Source organism: Anomaloglossus baeobatrachus, chromosome 7 (genome assembly GCF_048569485.1).
Source record: "Anomaloglossus baeobatrachus isolate aAnoBae1 chromosome 7, aAnoBae1.hap1, whole genome shotgun sequence".
In the NCBI taxonomy this organism is placed as follows: Eukaryota; Metazoa; Chordata; class Amphibia; order Anura; family Aromobatidae; genus Anomaloglossus; species Anomaloglossus baeobatrachus.
In genome coordinates, this window is record NC_134359.1 from 164750698 (window position 1) to 164773472 (window position 22775).

At 46.8% G+C, this 22775-nt stretch overlaps 1 protein-coding gene across 2 annotated transcripts in view; it reads right to left on the reverse strand.

Moving 5' to 3' along the window:
• Window positions 1–22775, reverse strand: part of PIKFYVE (phosphoinositide kinase, FYVE-type zinc finger containing) — a 460760-nt gene that overhangs the window by 177681 nt on the left and 260304 nt on the right. For both annotated transcript variants that reach the window (XM_075317792.1, XM_075317791.1), the window contains 3 exons: window positions 22276–22454; window positions 21881–21994; window positions 19373–19481 (listed from right to left, as the gene is read on the reverse strand). In XM_075317792.1, the coding sequence (XP_075173907.1) occupies window positions 19373–19481; window positions 21881–21994; window positions 22276–22454 (402 nt within the window). The remainder of the gene's footprint in view (window positions 1–19372; window positions 19482–21880; window positions 21995–22275; window positions 22455–22775) is intronic.

Genomic DNA, 22775 nt, shown 5'->3' on the forward strand with positions numbered 1-22775 from the left:
GCTCTCTTTTCCTCCCCCCTGCGCTCTCTTTTCCTCCCCCCTCGCTCTCTTTTCCTCCCCCCTCGCTCTCTTTTCCTCCCCCCTCGCTCTCTTTTCCTCCCCCCTCGCTCTCTTGTCCTCCCCCCTCGCTCTCTTGTCCTCCCCCCTTGCTCTCTTCTCCCCCCCCTCGCTCTCTTCTCCCCCCCCTCACTCTGTTCTCCCCCCCGCTCGCTCTGTTCTCCCCCCCGCTCGCTCTCTTTCCCCCCCCCCCCCGCTCGCTTTCTTTTCCTCCCCCCCTCGCTCGCTCTCTTTTCCCTCGCTCTCTCCTGGCATGGTCAGTACAGAAATCTCTCCATCGTGGAGGGGTGAGAGGGAGTAATAAACATGGAGTCCCTACTGTGTCTGTGTATTTATTTCTAATAAAGTATTTTTCTCTGTGTGGTCTTTTTTTTTTTAAACCCTTTATTGGAGATTCTTAATAGCCAGGTCAACCTTGGCCTGACATTTAGAATCTCGGGCTTTATACCAGCGGGTAAAACATAGCTGGTATTAACCCCTTATTACCCAGCGTGCCACCTGCCACCAGGGCCACTGGAAGAGTTGGATACAGTGCCAGAAGATGGCGCTTCTATGAAAGCGCCATTTTCTGGGGCGGCTGTGGACTGCAATTCGCAGCGGGGGGCCCAGAAAGTTTGGGCACCCTTCACTGCGGATTCCAATCCCCAGCTGCCTAGTTGTACCTGGCTGGACTCAAAAATTCGGCGAAGCCCATGTCATTTTTTTTTTTAATTATTTCATGAAATTCATGAAATAAAAAAAAAAAAAAAAAAAAAGGGCTTCTCTATATTTTTGGTTCCCAGCCGGGTACAACTAGGCTGCTGGGGGTTGGGGGCAGCCCGTAGCTGCCTGCTGGACCTGGCTAGCATACAAAAATATGGCGAAGCCCACGTCATTTTCTTAAAAACGTTTTCAGGGAAAAACCTTTATAAAAAAAAAATGCTTCCCTGCATTTCTATTGCCAGTGAAAGTAACACCAAGCAGCGGGGGCTAGCAGCCAGTAGCTGCTTTGGTTACCCTTAGCAACAGAAAATGCAGCGGGAGCCCACAAACAATGTGATTTTTTTTTTTTATTTTTAATGATTTTTTTTTTTAAAAAAACGGCATGGGCTTCGCCCATCGAACACCAGAGCATATTACTGCTCAATTCATCCCAAGTAATCAGATGACTCCAGTGTCGGCCGATTACTTGTTCTGTGTCCCCCTGCATCCATCGCAGCGTGTACGGGCTGTGAGGTCAGCGGAGTGGATGTCACTAACTGTCTCCACTATGTGACTTGTTGTGTAGGTGAGAGTGTATACAGTTGGTACTATGCAGCAGAAATCACAGAGTGGGGCAGTTAGTGACATGTATCATCCGGTCACCTGCACAACAAGTCCCAGAGTGGATACAGTGACATGCAGCACACTATGTGTCAGAGCAGAACATGTCACCAACTTGCTCTGCTCTGTCACCTGCGGTGCTGCATGTCACGTTTTTGCCGCGATTTGGTGCCTTTTTTGCTGCGTTTTTGCTCACTGCGTTTTTAATCAGTGCACAATGCCATTAAAGATTGTTGATGAAAAAAATAAAAAAGGTCTGATGTCATTTCCTTATTCAAAATGTTCATTGTATGCAGGAGAGCAGACAGCAGCTGCAGAACTACAAGGCTCAGCATCCTCCATCCAGGACTGTATGCAGTTTTTTACCCAAAAAGAAAAAAAAATTACGTGGGCTTCGCCATATTTTTGTATGCTAGCCGGGTACAGCAGGCAGGTACGGGCTGCCCCCAACCCCCAGCTGCCTAGTTGTACCCGGCTGGGAACCAAAAATATAGAGAAGCCCTTTTTTTTTTTTTTAATTATTTCATGAATTTCATGAAATAATTTTAAAAAAAAAATGACGTGAGCTTCGCCTAATTTTGGTGTCCAGCCGGGTACAACTAGGCAGCTGGGGATTGGAATCCACAGTGAAGGGTGCCCATGCTTTCTGGGCACCCCCACTGCGAATTGCAGTCCGCAGCCACCCCAGAAAATGGCGCTTTCATAGAAGCGCCATCTTCTGGCGCTGTATCCAACTCTTCCAGCTGCCCTGATGCCGGGTGGCTAGCCGGGTAATAATGGAGTTTGGGCTAGCTGTATATTATCAGCTAGCCCTAAGCCCGAAATTCATGGTGTCACGCCAATATTAGACATGGCCACCATGAATTTCTAGTAATGATAAAAAAAAAAAAAAAAAAAAAAAACACAACACACAGAAAATATTTTTATTAGAAATAAAACACAACACAATTAGTGACTCCATCTTTATTGAAATAAACCCCCCTCCGCAGTAATCCTGGGTTAGGGTCCCGCGCCGTCCAATCAGGATCCAATATCATCTGATCGGTTTGCTGGAAGGCAAAGCGATCAGATGATGTGTCAGGTTAAAGGATGTGAAGCACATCATACATCAGCTGATTGTATAAAAGCCGATTATACAATCAGCTGATGCATCAGTAGAAAAAAAAAATAAATAAATACTCACGTCTGTGCTGATTACCGGCAGCTCCCGGAACGGAGTCTATCCTGGCCCATCACTGCAGGAGCTGCCGGTAATCAGCTGATGAAGTCCCCTGACGGCAGGATCAGCTGATAGCCGGCCGAGCGCGAAGAAGCCGGCGAGACTACGATCAGCTGATGCGTCAGGTGACTGCATCAGGTGATCCACGGCCAGGTCCTGCAAGCTTCGTGCATGCACCGGGGAGACTGCACACAGCCAGAGCGGCGGGACCGAGACAGGGGCTGGAAGCAGGCATGGCACCCGGACCCTGCAGACAGGTGAGTATGACATACACACACACATACACACTCACTCACACACTGTATATATACACACACACACACTGTATATACGCACACACACACTGTATATATACACATACACTGTATATACACACACACACACTGTATATAAGCGCACACACTTTCTTCCCCTGGCTGTGCAGAGCTGCTGCTGTCTCTGTGTAATTGATCTCAGTGCACATCCACTGGGAAGAGGCAGGGAGGAGGGTTTGGGTGGGAGCAGAGTGGGTGTATTAGACACAATGGGTGTGTTAGATAAGCTAGACACCGCCCTAGAGCCACAAAGAATTCTGGGACTTGTAGGAACTGAACACAGGAAGTCAGAGGAGAGATTAACCCCATCAGAGCTGGAGCCAGCAATGAGCATGTGCTGCTAGTGCACAATGAAAGGTAATTTTGCTGAAAAAACATAATAGATGTGTTGAGGGGCACATATTAGCAAGATTTATCAGAAAAAAAAAAATCAGTTTTGGTAACTGAACAACTTCTTTAAACTTGCAGCAAAAATTGCTAGTATAATCGCTTAGTTATAATGAGTTGGAGTGTGCAATGCAGGCAGAGGTGCTGCAAATGTCTTTGCACTAGTGTGACTAGACAACAGTCCAATAGCCACGTTTAAGATGCCACTAGGTACACTGAGTGTTTGCTAGTATAATGGCTTAGTTATAATGAGTTGGAGTGTGCAATGCAGGCAGAGGTGCTGCAAATGTCTTTGCACTAGTGGGACTAGACAACAGTCCAATAGCCACGTTTAGGATGCCACTAGGTACACTGAGTGTTTGCTAGTATAATGGCTTAGTTATAATGAGTTGGAGAGTGCAATGCAGGCAGAGGTGCTGCAAATGTCTTTGCACTAGTGGGACTATAGCAAAGTCCAATAGCCACGTTTAGGATGCCACTAGGTACACTGAGTGTTTGCTAGTATAATGGCTTAGTTATAATGAGTTGGAGTGTGCAATGCAGGTAGAGGTGCTGCAAATGTCTTTGCACTAGTGGGACTAGACAACAGTCCAATAGCCACGTTTAGGATGCCACTAGGTACACTGAGTGTTTGCTAGTCTAATGTCTTAGTTATAATGAGTTGGAGTGTGCAATGCAGGCAGAGGTGCTGCAAATGTCTTTGCACTAGTGGGACTATAGCAAAGTCCAATAGCCACGTTTAGGATGCCACTAGGTACACTGAGTGTTTGCTAGTATAATGGCTTAGTTATAATGAGTTGGAGTGTGCAATGCAGGTAGAGGTGCTGCAAATGTCTTTGCACTAGTGGGACTAGACAACAGTCCAATAGCCACGTTTAGGATGCCACTAGGTACACTGAGTGTTTGCTAGTCTAATGTCTTAGTTATAATGAGTTGGAGTGTGCAATGCAGGTAGAGGTGCTGCAAATGTCTTTGCACTAGTGTGACTAGACAACAGTCCAATAGCCACGTTTAGGATGCCACTAGGTACACTGAGTGTTTGCTAGTATAATGGCTTAGTTATAATGAGTTGGAGTGTGCAATGCAAGCAGAGGTGCTGCAAATGTCTTTGCACTAGTGTGACTAGACAACAGTCCAATAGCCACGTTTAGGATGCCACTAGGTACACTGAGTGTTTGCTAGTATAATGGCTTAGTTATAATGAGTTGGAGTGTGCAATGCAGGCAGAGGTGCTGCAAATGTCTTTGCACTAGTGTGACTAGACAACAGTCCAATAGCCACGTTTAGGATGCCACTAGGTACACTGAGTGTTTGCTAGTATAATGGCTTAGTTATAATGAGTTGGAGTGTGCAATGCAGGCAGAGGTGCTGCAAATGTCTTTGCACTAGTGGTACTATAGCAAAGTCCAATAGCCACATTTAGGATGCCACTAGGTACACTGAGTGTTTGCTAGTATAATGGCTTAGTTATAATGAGTTGGAGTGTGCAATGCAGGCAGAGGTGCTGCAAATGTCTTTGCACTAGTGGGACTATAGCAAAGTCCAATAGCCACGTTTAGGATGCCACTAGGTACACTGAGTGTTTGCTAGTATAATGGCTTAGTTATAATGAGTTGGAGTGTGCAATGCAGGTAGAGGTGCTGCAAATGTCTTTGCACTAGTGGGACTAGACAACAGTCCAATAGCCACGTTTAGGATGCCACTAGGTACACTGAGTGTTTGCTAGTATAATGGCTTAGTTATAATGAGTTGGAGTGTGCAATGCAGGCAGAGGTGCTGCAAATGTCTTTGCACTAGTGTGACTAGACAACAGTCCAATAGCCACGTTTAGGATGCCACTAGGTACACTGAGTGTTTGCTAGTATAATGGCTTAGTTATAATGAGTTGGAGTGTGCAATGCAGGCAGAGGTGCTGCAAATGTCTTTGCACTAGTGGGACTAGACAACAGTCCAATAGCCACGTTTAGGATGCCACTAGGTACACTGAGTGTTTGCTAGTATAATGGCTTAGTTATAATGAGTTGGAGTGTGCAATGCAGGCAGAGGTGCTGCAAATGTCTTTGCACTAGTGTGACTAGACAACAGTCCAATAGCCACGTTTAGGATGCCACTAGGTACACTGAGTGTTTGCTAGTATAATGGCTTAGTTATAATGAGTTGGAGTGTGCAATGCAGGCAGAGGTGCTGCAAATGTCTTTGCACTAGTGGGACTATAGCAAAGTCCAATAGCCACATTTAGGATGCCACTAGGTACACTGAGTGTTTGCTAGTATAATGGCTTAGTTATAATGAGTTGGAGTGTGCAATGCAGGCAGAGGTGCTGCAAATGTCTTTGCACTAGTGGGACTATAGCAAAGTCCAATAGCCACGTTTAGGATGCCACTAGGTACACTGAGTGTTTGCTAGTATAATGGCTTAGTTATAATGAGTTGGAGTGTGCAATGCAGGTAGAGGTGCTGCAAATGTCTTTGCACTAGTGGGACTAGACAACAGTCCAATAGCCACGTTTAGGATGCCACTAGGTACACTGAGTGTTTGCTAGTATAATGGCTTAGTTATAATGAGTTGGAGTGTGCAATGCAGGCAGAGGTGCTGCAAATGTCTTTGCACTAGTGGGACTAGACAACAGTCCAATAGCCACGTTTAGGATGCCACTAGGTACACTGAGTGTTTGCTAGTATAATGGCTTAGTTATAATGAGTTGGAGTGTGCAATGCAGGCAGAGGTGCTGCAAATGTCTTTGCACTAGTGGGACTATAGCAAAGTCCAATAGCCACGTTTAGGATGCCACTAGGTACACTGAGTGTTTGCTAGTATAATGGCTTAGTTATAATGAGTTGGAGTGTGCAGGGGACAGGAGGGTACAGTGCCAGGATTGTGGGGCTCTGGGTAGAGGAAAGGAAGCCTGCCTTTCTATTCCCTCCTAATGGGGAAATGCAGGGAGGAAATCCCTGCCCTTTGCTACACAGACGCTGTCGCTGTTTTCAGGACCTGTCACCTATGGCTCTGACCCTGCCGGTACGAGCCCTTAAAAGGACTGATGGAAAGTGCTATCCCTATGCTGTCCAGCGCTGTGTATGGAGCGCATACAGCTGTATCAGCGATAGGACTCAGGACGGAGCTGCCCAAGTGATGTCTGACACCAAGGACGCAGAAGAGATAATGGCGTCCTGGAGGAAAATGTCCGGTTTTATAATGCAGGGACATATGACATGGACATCCTATCACACATGCCGTTGCTTCTCTGGCTCAAAGTCCACTTAGCTGTGTGTGTGTCTGGGATTGGCTGACATGCTGGCCCGCCCCACAAGACGCGCGCGCTTAGGGAAGGAAGACAAGGAAAAAAAAAAAAAAATGGCGATCGCCATTATACAAACAGCAGTGATCTGAAGGCGCTGTTCACGCACACTATACACTGAAATGTCATAATAGTGTGAGTCACAGAGTGACTTACACTATTACAGCGGAAAGCCAGCTGGGAATTAGCTGTTTTTTTGCTGCTAGAACCGTTCTCGAACGTTTCTAGAACTATCGAGCTTTTGCAAAAAGCTCGAGTTCTAGTTCGATCTAGAACAGGCCCCAAAATCACTCGAGCCTAGAACTGGAGAACCTCGAATCGCGAACCGCGCTCAACTCTACTGCCCACATCAACACCGCACATATCCAGACACTACAGCCCTCATCTTCACCGCACATATCCCGACATCACCGCCCACATCATCACTGCACACACCCCGACACTACAGCCCTCATCTTCACTGCACACATCCCGACATTACCACCCACATCATCACCGCACACATCCCGACACTACAGCCCTCAGCTTCACCGAACACGTACCGACACTACCGCACCTATCATCACTGCACACATCCCGACACTACAGCCCTCATCTTCACTGCACCCATCCCGACATTACCGCCCACATCATCACCGCACACATTCTGACACTACAGCCCTCATCATCACCGCACACATCCCGACATTACCGCCCTCATCTTCACCACACACATCCTGACACTACAGCCCTCATCTTCACCGCACACATCCCGACACTACCGCCCACATCATCATCGCACACACCCCGGCACTACCACCTACATCACCGCACACACGCACGCACTACCGCACTCATCATCACCGCACGCACAGGCATTACCTCAGTGACGTCCCCGCTGAGAGCGTGATTTACTTCAGTTGCTGCGTGGAGCTCACAGGAGCGGCGGTGTTCTACTGTTGCTCCTGTCAGCTTCATGCAGCAGAGCTGGATGCATCGTGGGACTTCGTGTGGATTACGCCGGACCTGGAAGGGTATTTGGGGATTTTAATAAAGTGGTGAAAGAGGGTGTTTTTTTTGTCTTTTATTCCAAATAAAGTATTTTTTCGGGTGTATATGTTAATTTACCTTCACTTACAGGTTAATCATGGAAGGTATCTCGGGGAGACGCCTGCCATGATTAACCTAGGAGAGTGATGGCGAATCTGTGGCACTCCAGCTGTTGCAAAACTACAATTCCCATCATGCCTGGCCATTCAAAGCAAAAGCTTTGGCTGTGAAGACATGATGGGAATTATAGTTTTGCAACAGCTGGAGTGCCACAGGTTCGCCATCACTGACCTAGGACTTAGTGGCAGCTATGGGCTGCTGCCATTAACTCCTTATTACCTCGATTGCCACCGCACCAGGGCAATTCGGGATGAGCTGGGTAGAGTCCCGGGACTGTCGCATCTAATGGATGTGGCAATTTCGGGCGGGTGCTGGCTGATATTTTTAGGCTGGGGGGCTCCCTATAACGTGGGGCTCCTCATCCTGAGAATACCAGCCTTCAGCCGTGTGGCTTTACTTTGGCTGGTATCAAAATTGGGGGGCGACCGCACACAGTTTTTTTTTTAATTATCTATTGTACTGCACGATATAGACCCACCCACCGGCGGCTGTGATTGGTTGCAGTGAGACAGCTGTCACTCAGCGTGGGGGCGGGTCTGACTGCAACCAATCATAGGCATCGGTGGGCGGGGGAAGCAGGGAATACGTGATTGAATAATGAGCGGCCGGCTTTTTCAAAAGAGGAAAAGCCGCCGGAGCTTTGTGACCACTGTGCAGCGTCGCGCCCGTGATCAGTGAGTATGAGAGAGGGGGGAGAGAGACCAGGAGTGATTTTAAACGATTTTGATCGTTCTGCTGAACATGCTGAGCATGCGCAGTAGAACGTGACGAAATCCGTCAGCGGATTCCGCCGCTTAGCGCATAGCGGCGGCAACCGCCACCATAGACAATCATTTGACACCGTGGCAGATTCCAATGGAATCTGTCAAGGTGCACTATTTTAACGACATAAAAAAAAGCTACATGTAGCGTTCCTTCCGCCCGACGCAGCGTCAAAATAACGACGCTGCATCGTGCAGCTTGATACATTCAGCAGATACAGAGTGATCAGCCACAGACCTTTGTGGGGTCAGAGGCTAACACCTTGTAAGGTGAAGTGTAACCTGGTGGCCTCTCCCCCTCGTGGAATCATTCAGCCTTGTACGAGGCGAACGCCCAGGCTGCCACTGAAGGAGTAAGAGAAGCTGCACGCATTGCCAAACTATTGTACTTTGGAAGCCAGCACTAATTAGTGCTCTGTCGGCTCTGCTCCGCTTGATCTAAGAGCGCAAATAAGGGACTCCTGCACGAAAACGACTCCAAATCTATAGGAGGAGAAAGTATCGTGTAGTTACCCATTCTATGGAAGTTTGATGCCTGAGACTGACCGCAGGTAAATTATTATTGGAACACTTTGATGAGCCAGTCCTCTATCGCATTACCGCTACATTCCTGGAGCGCAGTATATCCAAATTTATATAAGGGTATTGGGATCGCTGAAAGTGCTGCTCATGATCTAAACCCTTATCAAAAACACTCTTGCTTCTGGACTGGCACAAAAAAACCCTTCAGGTGTTTGAAAAACTGTGCTGAAGCGTCAGTATCTACTGGCATTGAATAATATAATATATGCCCTAAAACATCATTTGGTGTATTTTACTGGTAAATGGTCGTATCTGCCACTGGCCGGGGCATTGCGACCAGATATTTTATATTAGATTGCTGCACTAATATTTGAAATGTTTTAATTTTATGTACGTATTTTTCAGCTTATATTTGGTTGTATTATTGTATGTATTGTGTTGGACAAATTTTGTTGTCTAAAACAAGGATGGCAATTTAATAAAAATTTAATAAAAGTTAAATATAAGTAAAAAAACCTCATATCAGCGCTGGTTTGTGGGGATTTTTTATGCTATATATAAAAAATCTCATCTAAATTTATTACCTGGTTCCAGGCAAATTAAGGTAACAGAGAGCACAAGAGAGAGGTGTTCAATGCCGCGCCAATAGATCACTTCAGAAGATGTTCAGATCAGTGTCACTTTATTGTCATTCAGGTCGACGCGTTTCTGGGGCATCTGCCCCCTTCATCAGGACCACCAGAAAAAGAAATAACATCCAATCTGTCCAGTTCAGACAGTGTATACAATATATAGACACAGTGACGTCATAGGAACATCCCTCAAGAAAAAAAAACGAGCGGGAAAGAATGCCACGTTGCAGGCTGTGACGTCCTAAAAACACTTAACATAAAAGAAGGGAATTTTGTTACTTACCGTAAATTCCTTTTCTTCTAGCTCTTATTGGGAGACCCAGACGATTGGGGTATAGCTACTGCCCTCTGGAGGCCACACAAAGCACTACATTAAAAGTGCAAGGCCCCTCCCCCTCTGGCTATACCCCCCCTGTGGTATCACGGGTTCTCCAGTTTTAGTGCCAAAGCAAGAAGGAGGAAGCCAATAACTGGTTTAAACAAATTAACTCCGAATAACATCGGAGAACTGAAAAACCGTTCAACATGAACAACATGTGTACCCGCAAACAACAAAAAAACATCCCGAAGGACAACAGGGCGGGTGCTGGGTCTCCCAATAAGAGCTAGAAGAAAAGGAATTTACGGTAAGTAACAAAATTCCCTTCTTCTTCAGCGCTCTATTGGGAGACCCAGACGATTGGGACGTCCAAAAGCTGTCCCTGGGTGGGTAAAGAAATACCTCATGTTAGAGCTGCAAAACAGCCCTCCCCTACGGGGGTGTCACTGCCGCCTGCAGGACTCTTCTACCTAAGCTGGCATCCGCCGAAGCATAGGTATGCACCTGATAATGCTTGGTGAAAGTGTGCAGACTGGACCAGGTAGCTGCCTGGCACACCTGTTGAGCCGAAGCCTGGTGACGTAATGCCCAGGACGCACCCACGGCTCTGGTTGAGTGGGCTTTTAGCCCTGAAGGAACCGGAAGCCCCGCAGAACGGTAGGCCTCTAGAATTGGTTCTTTGATCCATCGAGCCAGGGTGGCTTTAGAAGCCTGCAACCCCTTGCGCGGACCAGCGACAAGGACAAAAAGTGCATCGGCACGGCGCATGGGCGCCGTGCGGGAAATGTAGATTCTGAGTGCTCTCACCAGATCTAGCAAACGTAAGTCCTTTTCATACCGGTGAACCGGATGAGGACAAAAAGAAGGCAAGGATATATCCTGATTAAGATGAAAAGAGGATACGACCTTAGGGAGAAACTCCGGAATAGGGCGCAGCACTACCTTGTCCTGGTGGAACACCAGGAAGGGAGCCTTGGATGACAGAGCTGCCAGCTCAGACACTCGCCGAAGCGATGTGATCGCAACAAGAAACGCCACTTTCTGTGACAGCCGAGAAAAGGAAACTTCCTTCAGAGGCTCGAAGGGCGGCTTCTGGAGAGCAACTAGTACCCTGTTCAGATCCCATGGATCTAACGGCCGCTTGTACGGGGGCACAATATGACAGACCCCCTGCAGGAACGTGCGCACCTTAGAAAGACGTGCTAGACGCTTCTGAAAAAACACGGATAGTGCCGAAACTTGCCCTTTAAGGGAGCTGAGCGACAAGCCCTTTTCTAACCCCGATTGCAGGAAGGAAAGAAACTTGGGCAATGCAAATGGCCAGGGAGACACTCCCTGAGCAGAGCACCAGGATAAGAAAATCTTCCACGTTCTGTGGTAGATCTTAGCCGAATTCGACTTTCTAGCTTGTCTCATTGTGTCAACGACTCTTGAGATAATCCTGCAGATGCTAGGATCCAGGACTCAATGGCCACACAGTCAGGTTCAGGGCCGCAGAATTCTGATGGAAAAACGGCCCTTGGGACAGTAAGTCTGGTCGGTCTGGCAGTGACCACGGTCGACCGATCGTGAGATGCCACAGATCCGGATACCACGACCTCCTCGGCCAGTCTGGAGCGACGAGTATGATGCGGCTGCACTCGGATCTGATCTTGCGTAGCACTCTGGGCAAGAGCGCCAGAGGCGGAAACACGTATGGGAGCTGAAACTGCGACCAATCTTGAACCAAGGCGTCTGCCGCCAGAGCTCTTTGATCGCGCGACCTCGCCATGAATGCCGGGACCTTGTTGTTGTGCCGGGATGCCATTAGGTCGACGTCCGGCACTCCCCAGCGGCGACAGATTTCCTGAAACACGTCCGGGTGAAGGGACCATTCCCCTGCGTCCATGCCCTGGCGACTGAGGAAGTCTGCTTCCCAGTTTTCTACGCCTGGGATGTGAACCGCGGATATGGTGGATGCTCTGTCCTCCACCCACATTAGAATGCGCCGGACTTCTTGGAAGGCTTGCCGACTGCGCGTCCCTCCTTGGTGGTTGATGTATGCCACCGCTGTGGAGTTGTCCGATTGGATTCGGATCTGCTTTCCTTCCAGCCACTGTTGGAAGGCCAGTAGAGCAAGATACACTGCTCTGATCTCCAGAACATTGATCTGAAGGGTGGACTCCTGCGGAGTCCACGTCCCCTGAGCCCTGTGGTGGAGAAATACTGCTCCCCACCCTGACAGACTCGCATCTGTCGTGACTACTGCCCAGGATGGGGGCAGGAAGGATCTTCCCTGAGACAATGACGTGGGAAGGAGCCACCATTGTAGGGAGTCCTTGGCCGTCTGGGAAAGCGAGACTTTCCTGTCCAGGGACGTTGACTTCCCGTCCCATTGGCGGAGAATGTCCCATTGAAGTGGGCGCAGATGAAACTGCGCAAAGGGAACTGCTTCCATGGCTGCCACCATCTTCCCTAGGAAATGCATGAGGCGCCGCAAGGGATGCAACTGGCCCTGCAGAAGAGATTGCACCCCTGTCTGTAGTGACCGCTGCTTGTTCAGCGGAAGCTTCACTATCGCTGCTAGAGTATGAAACTCCATGCCAAGATACGTTAGTGATTGAGTCGGTGATAGGATCGACTTTGGAAAGTTGATGATCCATCCGAAAGACTGTAGGGTCTCCAGCGTAGCATTCAGGCTGCGCTGACATGCCTCTTGAGAGGGAGCTTTGACCAATAAATCGTCTAGGTAAGGGATCACCGAGTGTCCCTGAGAGTGCAAGACTGCTACCACCGCCGCCATGACCTTGGTGAAGACCCGTGGGGCTGTCGCCAGACCAAATGGCAGAGCTACGAACTGAAAATGGTCGTCTCCTATCACAAAACGTAGAAAACGTTGATGTTCTGTAGCAATTGGCACGTGGAGATAAGCATCTTTGATGTCTATTGAGGCAAGGAAGTCTCCTCTGGACATTGAGGCAATGACAGAACGCAGGGTTTCCATCCGGAACTTCCTGGCGTGCACATGTTTGTTGAGCCGTTTTAGGTCCAGAACAGGACGGAACGAGCCGTCCTTTTTTGGAACCACAAAGAGATTGGAGTAAAACCCTTGCCCTTGTTCCTGAGGAGGGACTGGGATCACCACTCCTTCCGCTCTTAGGGAGTCCACCGCCTGCAGCAGAGCATCTGCTCGGTCTGGATGTGGGGAGGTTCTGAAGAACCGAGCTGGAGGACGAGAATTGAACTCGATTCTGTACCCGCGAGACAAAATGTCCGTCACCCACCGGTCTTTGACCTGTGACATCCAAATGCCGGAAAAGCGGGAGAGCCTGCCCCCGACCGGCGATGCGGAGGGAGGGGGCTGGAAGTCATGAGGTAGCCGCTTTGGAAGTGGTACCTCCATTTGCTTTCTTGGGGCGCGTGTGAGCCCGCCACGAATCTGAGTTTCTTTGCGTCCTCTGAGTCCCTTTGGACGAGGTAAACGGTGTCTTGCCCGAACCTCGAAAGGACTGAAACCTCTGCTGCCACTTTTTCTGCTGAGGTTTGGTTGTTCTGGGTTGTGGTAAAGAGGAGTCTTTACCCTTGGACTGCTTAATGATATCAGCCAATGGCTCGCCAAACAGTCTATCTCTAGATAAAGGCAAACTGGTTAAACATTTTTTGGAACCAGCATCTGCTTTCCAGTCCTTTAACCACAAGGCTCTGCGCAAAACTACCGAATTGGCGGACGCCATTGAGGTGCGACTGGTAGATTCTAGGACCGCATTGATAGCGTAAGACGCAAACGCCGACATCTGCGTGGTAAGGTGCGCCACTTGCGGCACTGCTGGATGTATGATAGCATCTACTTTTGCTAAGCCAGCTGAAATAGCCTGGAGTGCCCATACGGCTGCGAATGCCGGAGCAAACGACGCGCCGATAGCTTCATAGACAGATTTTAACCAAAGGTCCATCTGTCTGTCATTGGCATCTTTAAGTGAAGCGCCATCCTCCACTGCAACTATGGACCTAGCTGCGAGTTTGGAAATCGGGGGGTCTACCTTTGGACACTGTGTCCAGCGCTTGACCACCTCAGGGGGGAAAGGGAAACGCGTATCTTTAGATCGTTTAGAGAAACGCCTTTCTGGGTGAGCGTCGTGCTTCTGGATTGATTCTCTGAAGTCAGCGTGATCCAACAAAGCACTCAATTTACGCTTGGGATAAAGGAAACGAAACTTCTCCTGCTCCGCAGCCGCCTCTTCTGCTGAAGGGGCTGGGGGAGAAATATCCAACAGCCTATTGATGGCTGAGATAAGGTCGTTTACCATGGCATCCCCATCAGGGGTATCCAGGTTGAGAGGGGTTCCAGGAATGGATTCCTGATCACTCTCATCAGACACATCACAGGGAGACTGATTGCGCTGAGACCCTGAGCAGTGTGATGACGTCGAGGGTCTTTCCCAGCGAGCTCGCTTAGGGTGGCTGGGGCTATCATCTGAGTCATAATCCTCGGCCTGTGAAGCCGGGGACCCCCCTGTGGGCTGGATTAATTCCAAGTGAGGGGGACCTGAGGACAGAGGCCTCGCCGTGCCCAAAGACTGAGCCCCATGCATAGATTGCAAGGTTTCAAGGATTTTTGCCATAGACACAGACATATTATCAGCAAAAACTGCAAAGTCTGTCCCTGTCACCGGGGCAGAACTTACAAGCGTCTCAGCCTGGGTCACTACCTCTCCTGACTCCGGCTGGCGAAGCAGCACCGGGTCGGAGCATTGCACACAATGGGGGTCATCGGAGCCTGCTGGTAGATTAGCCCCACATGCAGCACACGCAGTATACACAGCCCTAGCCTTGGCAGCCTTGCGTTTTGAGGATGGCATGTTGTTGCTTCCACAGAGGGATCTGGGAGATGCAGCCAGAAGCGACCTCACAGTGCAAGAAATACAATATCTCTATATCCTACACAGTACACCGATACACCGTGAGGCACTAGAGGGACCAGCACAGAAAAATCGCTTACCGCCCGCTTAAAAAGCGGGTGTGTGGTCGCCAGATAGCCCCTAGTCCAGGTCTCCCAGAGCCTTGCGTCCTTCCTCCAGCCAGACTGCATGTAATGGCTGCCGGCGTCCTGAGAGAGAAGGGGGGCGGGCCCTGGGCGTTCCTGGCTAAGAGCGGGAAGCCTGCTTCCCTCTGTGCCTAGTGTGAGGGCTGGAGCATGTAAATCAGGCTCCAGCCCTCGTCGCTGCTAGCGAACAGCGTCTCTCCCCTACCCTGAATGACAGGGTGGGGGCGGGAACGAATCGGAGCTGCCGGCGTCCTAGGCCCAAAAAGCCGGGGACTCAATTTATAACCGCCGCCGCCGTAAAAGCGCGGACGGTGGATCCCCGGCGCACCACAAGTCACAGCAGCGCCGCCCGGTCCAGAGGGGGTCGGCGCTGCGTTCCCATACACAAAAAATCCCCCAGTAATCTGTAGGGACACTAACTCCAACGTTGCGGTCCCCGGCGCACTACAACACCCAGCCAGCCCGGAGTGTGTCTGTGCCTGCCGGGGACACAGAGTACCTGTATGATGCAGGGCCTGTCCCTGATCGTACTCCTGCTCCGTCTCCATCAGGTTCTAATGGGTCTGTGGATGGAGCCCGGCGTCAGAGCTGAGAGGCCGGCAGGATCCCACTTCCACAGAGCCCTACCAGGGGATGTGGAAGGAAAACAGCATGTCAGGCTCCAGCCCTGTACCAGCAATAGGTACCTCAACCTTACAACACCATCCAGGGGTGAGAAGGGAGCATGCTGGGGACACTATATGTGTCCTCTTTTCTTCCATCCGAAATAGTCAGCAGCTACTGCTGACTAAAATCTGTGGAGCTATGCATGGATGTCTGACCTCCTTCGCACACAAAGCTAAAACTGGAGAACCCGTGATACCACGGGGGGGGTATAGCCAGAGGGGGAGGGGCCTTGCACTTTTAATGTAGTGCTTTGTGTGGCCTCCAGAGGGCAGTAGCTATACCCCAATCGTCTGGGTCTCCCAATAGAGCGCTGAAGAAAATACAAAGATTCATCCACATTTGACATATATTAGTAGATAGCGAACATATATTTCCTTATGAAAAGGACACAAACTATTTTTCATATTTGTGCAGAAAAGCAAAAAATAAAAGAACAATCATAGAAAGTGTGTAAAAAACATTTGCCTTCAATTGTGAGAGTGAAATATATGTACGTGTATACCAGTGAATATCATACTTGTCTCATGCACCGGACAAGTCAGCGATCTCCCAAGGAAGGGAGAAGAACCCTCGACCTCATATGTGTATTTCACATCATATATATTAAAGACACGGCATTATAACCTGCCGCCACCAGTGCTTCTACATCTTTCACCTAAAAACATGAAAATACAAGTGCTGTGCAACTAGAGAAGAATTGAAGCATTATGAAGAACCGCTTCTGATCTGTGAACTCAGACCGCAGTTCAACCAAGGGCAAGACCGTGGGAAAAAAAGCAAAAGAGCATGCGCCGGAGCCCAGTTCAGATAATGAGCCGGCACAAGTTCACGGGAGGGCAGGAGCGTGGGAACCAACACCATTACGCATGCTCGGCCACTATCAGTCTCAGTGACACCGCACCAACCTATTAAACCCGTATAACCTTAGCTCTTTGAGCAGACCGTGAAGATAATCATGATCACGCAATGATCAGACTGAAGTTGAGATAACCGCCACACTCCCAGTAGTGATTTAAACACACACCGCCGATGACACGGCATGTCTCAGAGCCACCCGTGTGGGATGAACAGATAGAATTAAACATTTCAAACCTAACCTTAAATAAATATATAAATGGACAGGGCATTAACCAACCCTTATTCAAACCTTAAAATGCAGATACGGGGAAAGTACATGCACACAAATACAAAAAGAACAGTAATCCACCACAAACATATATATGTGAAGAAGCCGCTCATGAGTATATATACTTGGGGAAAGAGAGACACGATCAGTAGTATAACCATAGCGACTAAACATTATTTCTCCCCCAGAAAAGTAAAGGATCGGTCCCCAGAGAAGACCGATCCTTTACTTTTCTGGGGGAGAAATAATGTTTAGTCGCTATGGTTATACTACTGATCGTGTCTCTCTTTCCCCAAGTATATATACTCATGAGCGGCTTCTTCACATATATATGTTTGTGGTGGATTACTGTTCTTTTTGTATTTGTGTGCATGTACTTTCCCCGTATCTGCATTTTAAGGTTTGAATAAGGGTTGGTTAATGCCCTGTCCATTTATATATTTATTTAAGGTTAGGTTTGAAATGTTTAATTCTATCTGTTCATCCCACACGGGTGGCTCTGAGACATGCCGTGTCATCGGCGGTGTGTGTTTAAATCACTACTGGGAGTGTGGCGGTTATCTCAACTTCAGTCTGATCATTGCGTGATCATGATTATCTTCACGGTCTGCTCAAAGAGCTAAGGTTATACAGGTTTAATAGGTTGGTGCGGTGTCACTGAGACTGATAGTGGCCGAGCATGCGTAATGGTGTTGGTTCCCACGCTCCTGCCCTCCCGTGAACTTGTGCCGGCTCATTATCTGAACTGGGCTCCGGCGCATGCTCTTTTGCTTTTTTTCCCACGGTCTTGCCCTTGGTTGAACTGCGGTCTGAGTTCACAGATCAGAAGCGGTTCTTCATAATGCTTCAATTCTTCTCTAGTTGCACAGCACTTGTATTTTCATGTTTTTGGGTGAAAGATGTAGAAGCACTGGTGGCGGCAGGTTATAATGCCGTGTCTTTAATATATATGATGTGAAATACACATATGAGGTCGAGGGTTCTTCTCCCTTCCTTGGGAGATCGCTGACTTGTCCGGTGCATGAGACAAGTATGATATTCACTGGTATACACGTACATATATTTCACTCTCACAATTGAAGGCAAATGTTTTTTACACACTTTCTATGATTGTTCTTTTATTTTTTTCTTTTCTGCACAAATATGAAAAATAGTTTGTGTCCTTTTCATAAGGAAATATATGTTCGCTATCTACTAATATATGTCAAATGTGGATGAATCTTTGTATTTTTTATGTTAAGTGTTTTTAGGACGTCACAGCCTGCAACGTGGCATTCTTTCCCGCTCGTTTTTTTTTTCTTGAGGGATGTTCCTATGACGTCACTGTGTCTATATATTGTATACACTGTCTGAACTGGACAGATTGGATGTTATTTCTTTTTCTGGTGGTCCTGATGAAGGGGGCAGATGCCCCAGAAACGCGTCGACCTGAATGACAATAAAGTGACACTGATCTGAACATCTTCTGAAGTGATCTATTGGCGCGGCATTGAACACCTCTCTCTTGTGCTCTCTGTTATCTACCATATTGGTGGCTGCAGCCTTGGATCGTTTGATACATGCGATTATAGTAGTTGTGGCTTCTCACAACTGCATTTGGTGAGTAGGTTTACTCCCCTATCCCTACCCCTTACATATTGGGGTAAGACCCTATTGCGCTTGTTTTTCCACAGCTATTTTCCAGGCAAATTAAGGGGGACACTTTGCCTATAAACCTAGCTGCAGATTTAATGGTTTTGGGGTCAAGCGCTAACAATTGTCTATAGACAGCTTGGTTTAAATATAGTATATATGTGTATCAGAAAAAATATACTCTAGGAAATGGAGGTCCCCGAAATATCCCAACTGGAGTGGATGGTGTGCCCAAAATGCAGGGTCTCTACAGAACTTGGCTGAAATGGAGTAGTGAACACCTCGTCTTAGTGGACGGATGTTATTTCGGGGAGATGGATGGAGATTTTTGCATCACGCAATTGCATTCTATGGCAATTTTGGGAATTTTCTATATCGAGTATTGAAGAAGAATACTCTATACCAGTACTTATTGTTAGATAAATAAAACCATGGGTAAGTTTGGGGGACAATATTTCTTACTAACACATCAAGAATATAGACTAAATACCTAGAACTGTATTTGGATGTACATTTTAATAAGATTGCATTAAATCAATGATGACACGTTCTTTTAATGTAATCTGCATTCTGCATAATGGGCATATATATTATGTATAATATGCACATGCATTATGTATATTATTCACATCAGCATTCAGGGAAATGCTGTAGGTTATGTAATCCACGAGGAAAGAAGGGGCGTCTCTCTACTTTGTTAACTACAATGTCAAACTATATTCTGAGTTTCCACAAGAGACATGGAGGTGGAAATGCTGCCAAACCTCCGCACTGTCATACATGAGCCGTAACTAGGAGCCTCTGCATTTCTCCGTACAGGGACTTGTGCCTCCTCCGTGTGTTCATCATCAGTAACAATGGCCCATTTCATTCTGATCAAAGAATGCTCTGAGCTGCTACATTAGGATTCCTTAGAAAGACTAACACGCTTATTTATTCAGAGATCAATTTTTCTCACTTTTTACCTCTTTCTTTGCAAACAGATCTTCCATCTTCTCCTCCCTTGTTTTATTAAAGGTGTCCGTCTTTAGGGAGGTGAGACGGTCGTCCACTGCGCAGTACACCTGAGTCACTCTGGAGGAGAGAAGAAGCACGACGCTTTAGTGGCATACCAATTAATTCTTTTATTAATTGGGGTGTTTGGGGAACCTGGTGTCCAGAGCAAAATTTCACCTTCACTACTCATTCTGTTAATGATTTATATTTCATATGTAATGCTTAGTTTTTTGTTGTGTTTTTTGTTTATATCGTTTTTGTTTTTCTTTTGGGGGGGTGGGGGTGGAAGGGGGCATTCATTTATTATAGTTATTGATTCCACTTTAGGCCAATGCATTCATAGCAATTTTGGTAAACAATGAGTAGAATAGAATAGTAATAGTATTCCTTTACGTCAAATGGTAGATTAATAAATTGCGCCATACACATTAGATCGCAGTTGGACACAATACCCTACAGTTGGCAGGTATCTCCCCTGATTCTCTCCTACACAGGGACACGTAGCTCGGCCAAGCACTCACATTTTCCCTATAAAAGCCCGGCTGACAGAAGCATCTGGTAGGGGCTTATCTCCAGAACAAAGGATTGTGCAATTGTGTTCCAACTACCCAATCCTTGTATACTCCCCCTGACAATTGGTCAAGGGACAGTTGGGAGACCAATACACATCAGATGGTCAACCAATCCTAAAATTAACGTGTTTAGATAACTTCTATCTAATGTGAATGAGAGCCTTAAGAGCATTTTGTAATCAAGTTTTGTCTATGTAATCTGAGAGCAGCATAATATACAGGCAAAGACCCGGATTCCAGAGATATATCACTTACTGGGCCGCTTGCTGTAGTTTTGATAAAAACACTGTTTTATCAGGAGGAGATTATCACTGGAGGACTAGTAAATGTGATGCCATGTAGTCCAACCATTCACCACCACTAATCGGTAGCTTTCTGTTACAGAGTACATAGGCAGAAATCTGCCATTCAGTGGTGAGGGTGGGAATATACACAGCTCAGCATTCAGAGAACTGGCTAGTCTGAAGCAGCTAAATAGTTATTTTATCAAAAACTGCAGAAAGAAACACAGTAAGTGATACATTGCTGGAAACAGCAGCATGATGAGGGGCAGAGACCCTGTTTCCAGCAATGTATCACTTACTGTGCTTCTTGCTGCAGTTTTGATAAAATAACTGTTTACCTGCTGTAGACTAGCCAGTTCTCTGAATGCTGAGCTGTGTATAATCCCACCCTCACCACTGATTGGCAGCTTTCTACCTATGCACTGTGTACACAGAAAGCTACCAATCAGTGGTGGTGAATGGTTGGACTACATGGCATCACATTTACTAGTCCTCCAGTGATAATCTCCTCCTGATAAAACAGTGTTTTTATTAAAACTACAGCAAGAAGCACAGTAAGTGATACATTGCTGGAAACAGGGTCTCCGCCCCTCATCATGCTGCTATCAGATGGGGCAGTAAAATCCTGGTAACAAATTCACTTTAAGGCAATGTGTTTCAGAATGACCTGGAATAGTGCAGTGTTACGGTATGTAAAAAACAATTGGTATACGTAAAAGGGTTGTCACAACTTAAAACCCCTGTAAATATTCAGAATATGGCCAACAGAGGGTATCCTCTATCTAACACCTTCTTCTACGATCCAGCACAAAGAGCTCATACCAACTACTGCCCATGAGCCATCATTAAATGTACTACTCTGCAGCTGGTAATATAGACATATATAACCGGTCAGAGATGACATTTTTCTTTTTATATATATAGTAACACTATAATCATGAATCAAATTCCTGGACTATTATTAGTCACTTGCTCGCTGCATAGTAAACCATACAGTAAATCCCATGTATCACCCTTGACTTGCACACAAGTAAGCCCATAAATGCCAAAACAGTCTTCTGGTGAAGGTCACTCTACAACTACACTTCCCGGCTGGATTCGGTAGATCACTTAGTTACACACTGCCCTCACTATACTCCTTCTTGGATTAATATTCCCATAAGCGGCTTTTAGAACAGAGGAACAATTGGTCCTATTGAACAAATCTAATTAAACCAGCACTCATGTCAGTATTTATGCATATAATCAATGAGCTCCAAGGACAGGCTGGTAGGAGGCTCCGACTCTTCTACACAATTGAATTATGGACTAATGAAATAGAGTGGCTTTTTCAGTTTAAGTTAATGTTTCATCTGTTTCACTGTTTAAATAAGGAATCAATTAATTGTATAAATTGGTTTCACACAAGCAATTACAGGAGGATACTGGGCTGACGCAGGAAATCCCAGTATAACTCAAGACCGTAAGCATGTTTTGTAGAGCGCCCTAGTTTCCCCAATTCTGTCTCTAGCCATTAGCTTGTTTCAGGGTTGTACGAGTAATTGCCTCAAGCGAGTATACAAAATCCATACTTATCAAGCCTAAACCCATATGGATAAAAAAAGGAGCAAAACAAACTTACTTCTGAGAAAAATCCTTTAAATCTTGTAGGATTGCTACCCTGGCCGGAGTGTGCCGCTTAATGTAGATTTTTGGCATTGGGACACACACTTCGAGTAGACGAATGGAGGAATAACTACATAGAAGAGGAAATAGTAAGAAAATTATATCTCCAATTTTTAGTAAAAAGCGACTCTGCAACATACAAACTTATGATAGAACAGCCATTCTTCTCTATTTAGCAGCTTGAATAAAATATGCTATAGCTGAATGTTTGCCATTATGTCATCCAATTACTTTGCATTTGTCTCTGACCAACACTGGACATGAAAACATTCCAGGAAAAACAGTCCCAAACGTCAGCTTCTGTCAAGACTTCAATTTAAGTACTAAATGTGAGCACAGAAGTACTATTACCTGAAAGACGCCACCATCTGGTTGTATGAGAAGTACTGGTGGTAGTTGTGGTGGATGCTGTGACCACAGGGTTCAGCATTGGCCCTTCGAGTATACTGGTTGCCATAAAACCGCAGTTGCAAATACTTTGCAAATGACATTGACCAGGATTCATTGGAGAGTGGCACCACGGGGGTTACCTGAAAGATGGAGGAGAAGCATTTAAAGCTGTAACCCTAAATCACCCCAGGGTACAACAATTAGGAGTCATACAAAAGAAGTCGGGGGAATGATGTCCAGTGACAAAAGAGCATCAAGTTTAACTAAAATCATTTTTTTTCATCTAGATTTTCTTATCCCACAATTTTGAAGGTTTCCAGTACACAGCCTAACATGTAAACAGTGGGGTTTAGATTAATCAAAATATTTTATTATTAATGAGGTCTAAAGGGTACTTTACACGCTGCTATATCGGTATCGATATCGCTAGCGAGCGTATCCTCCCCTGTCAGTTGTGCGTC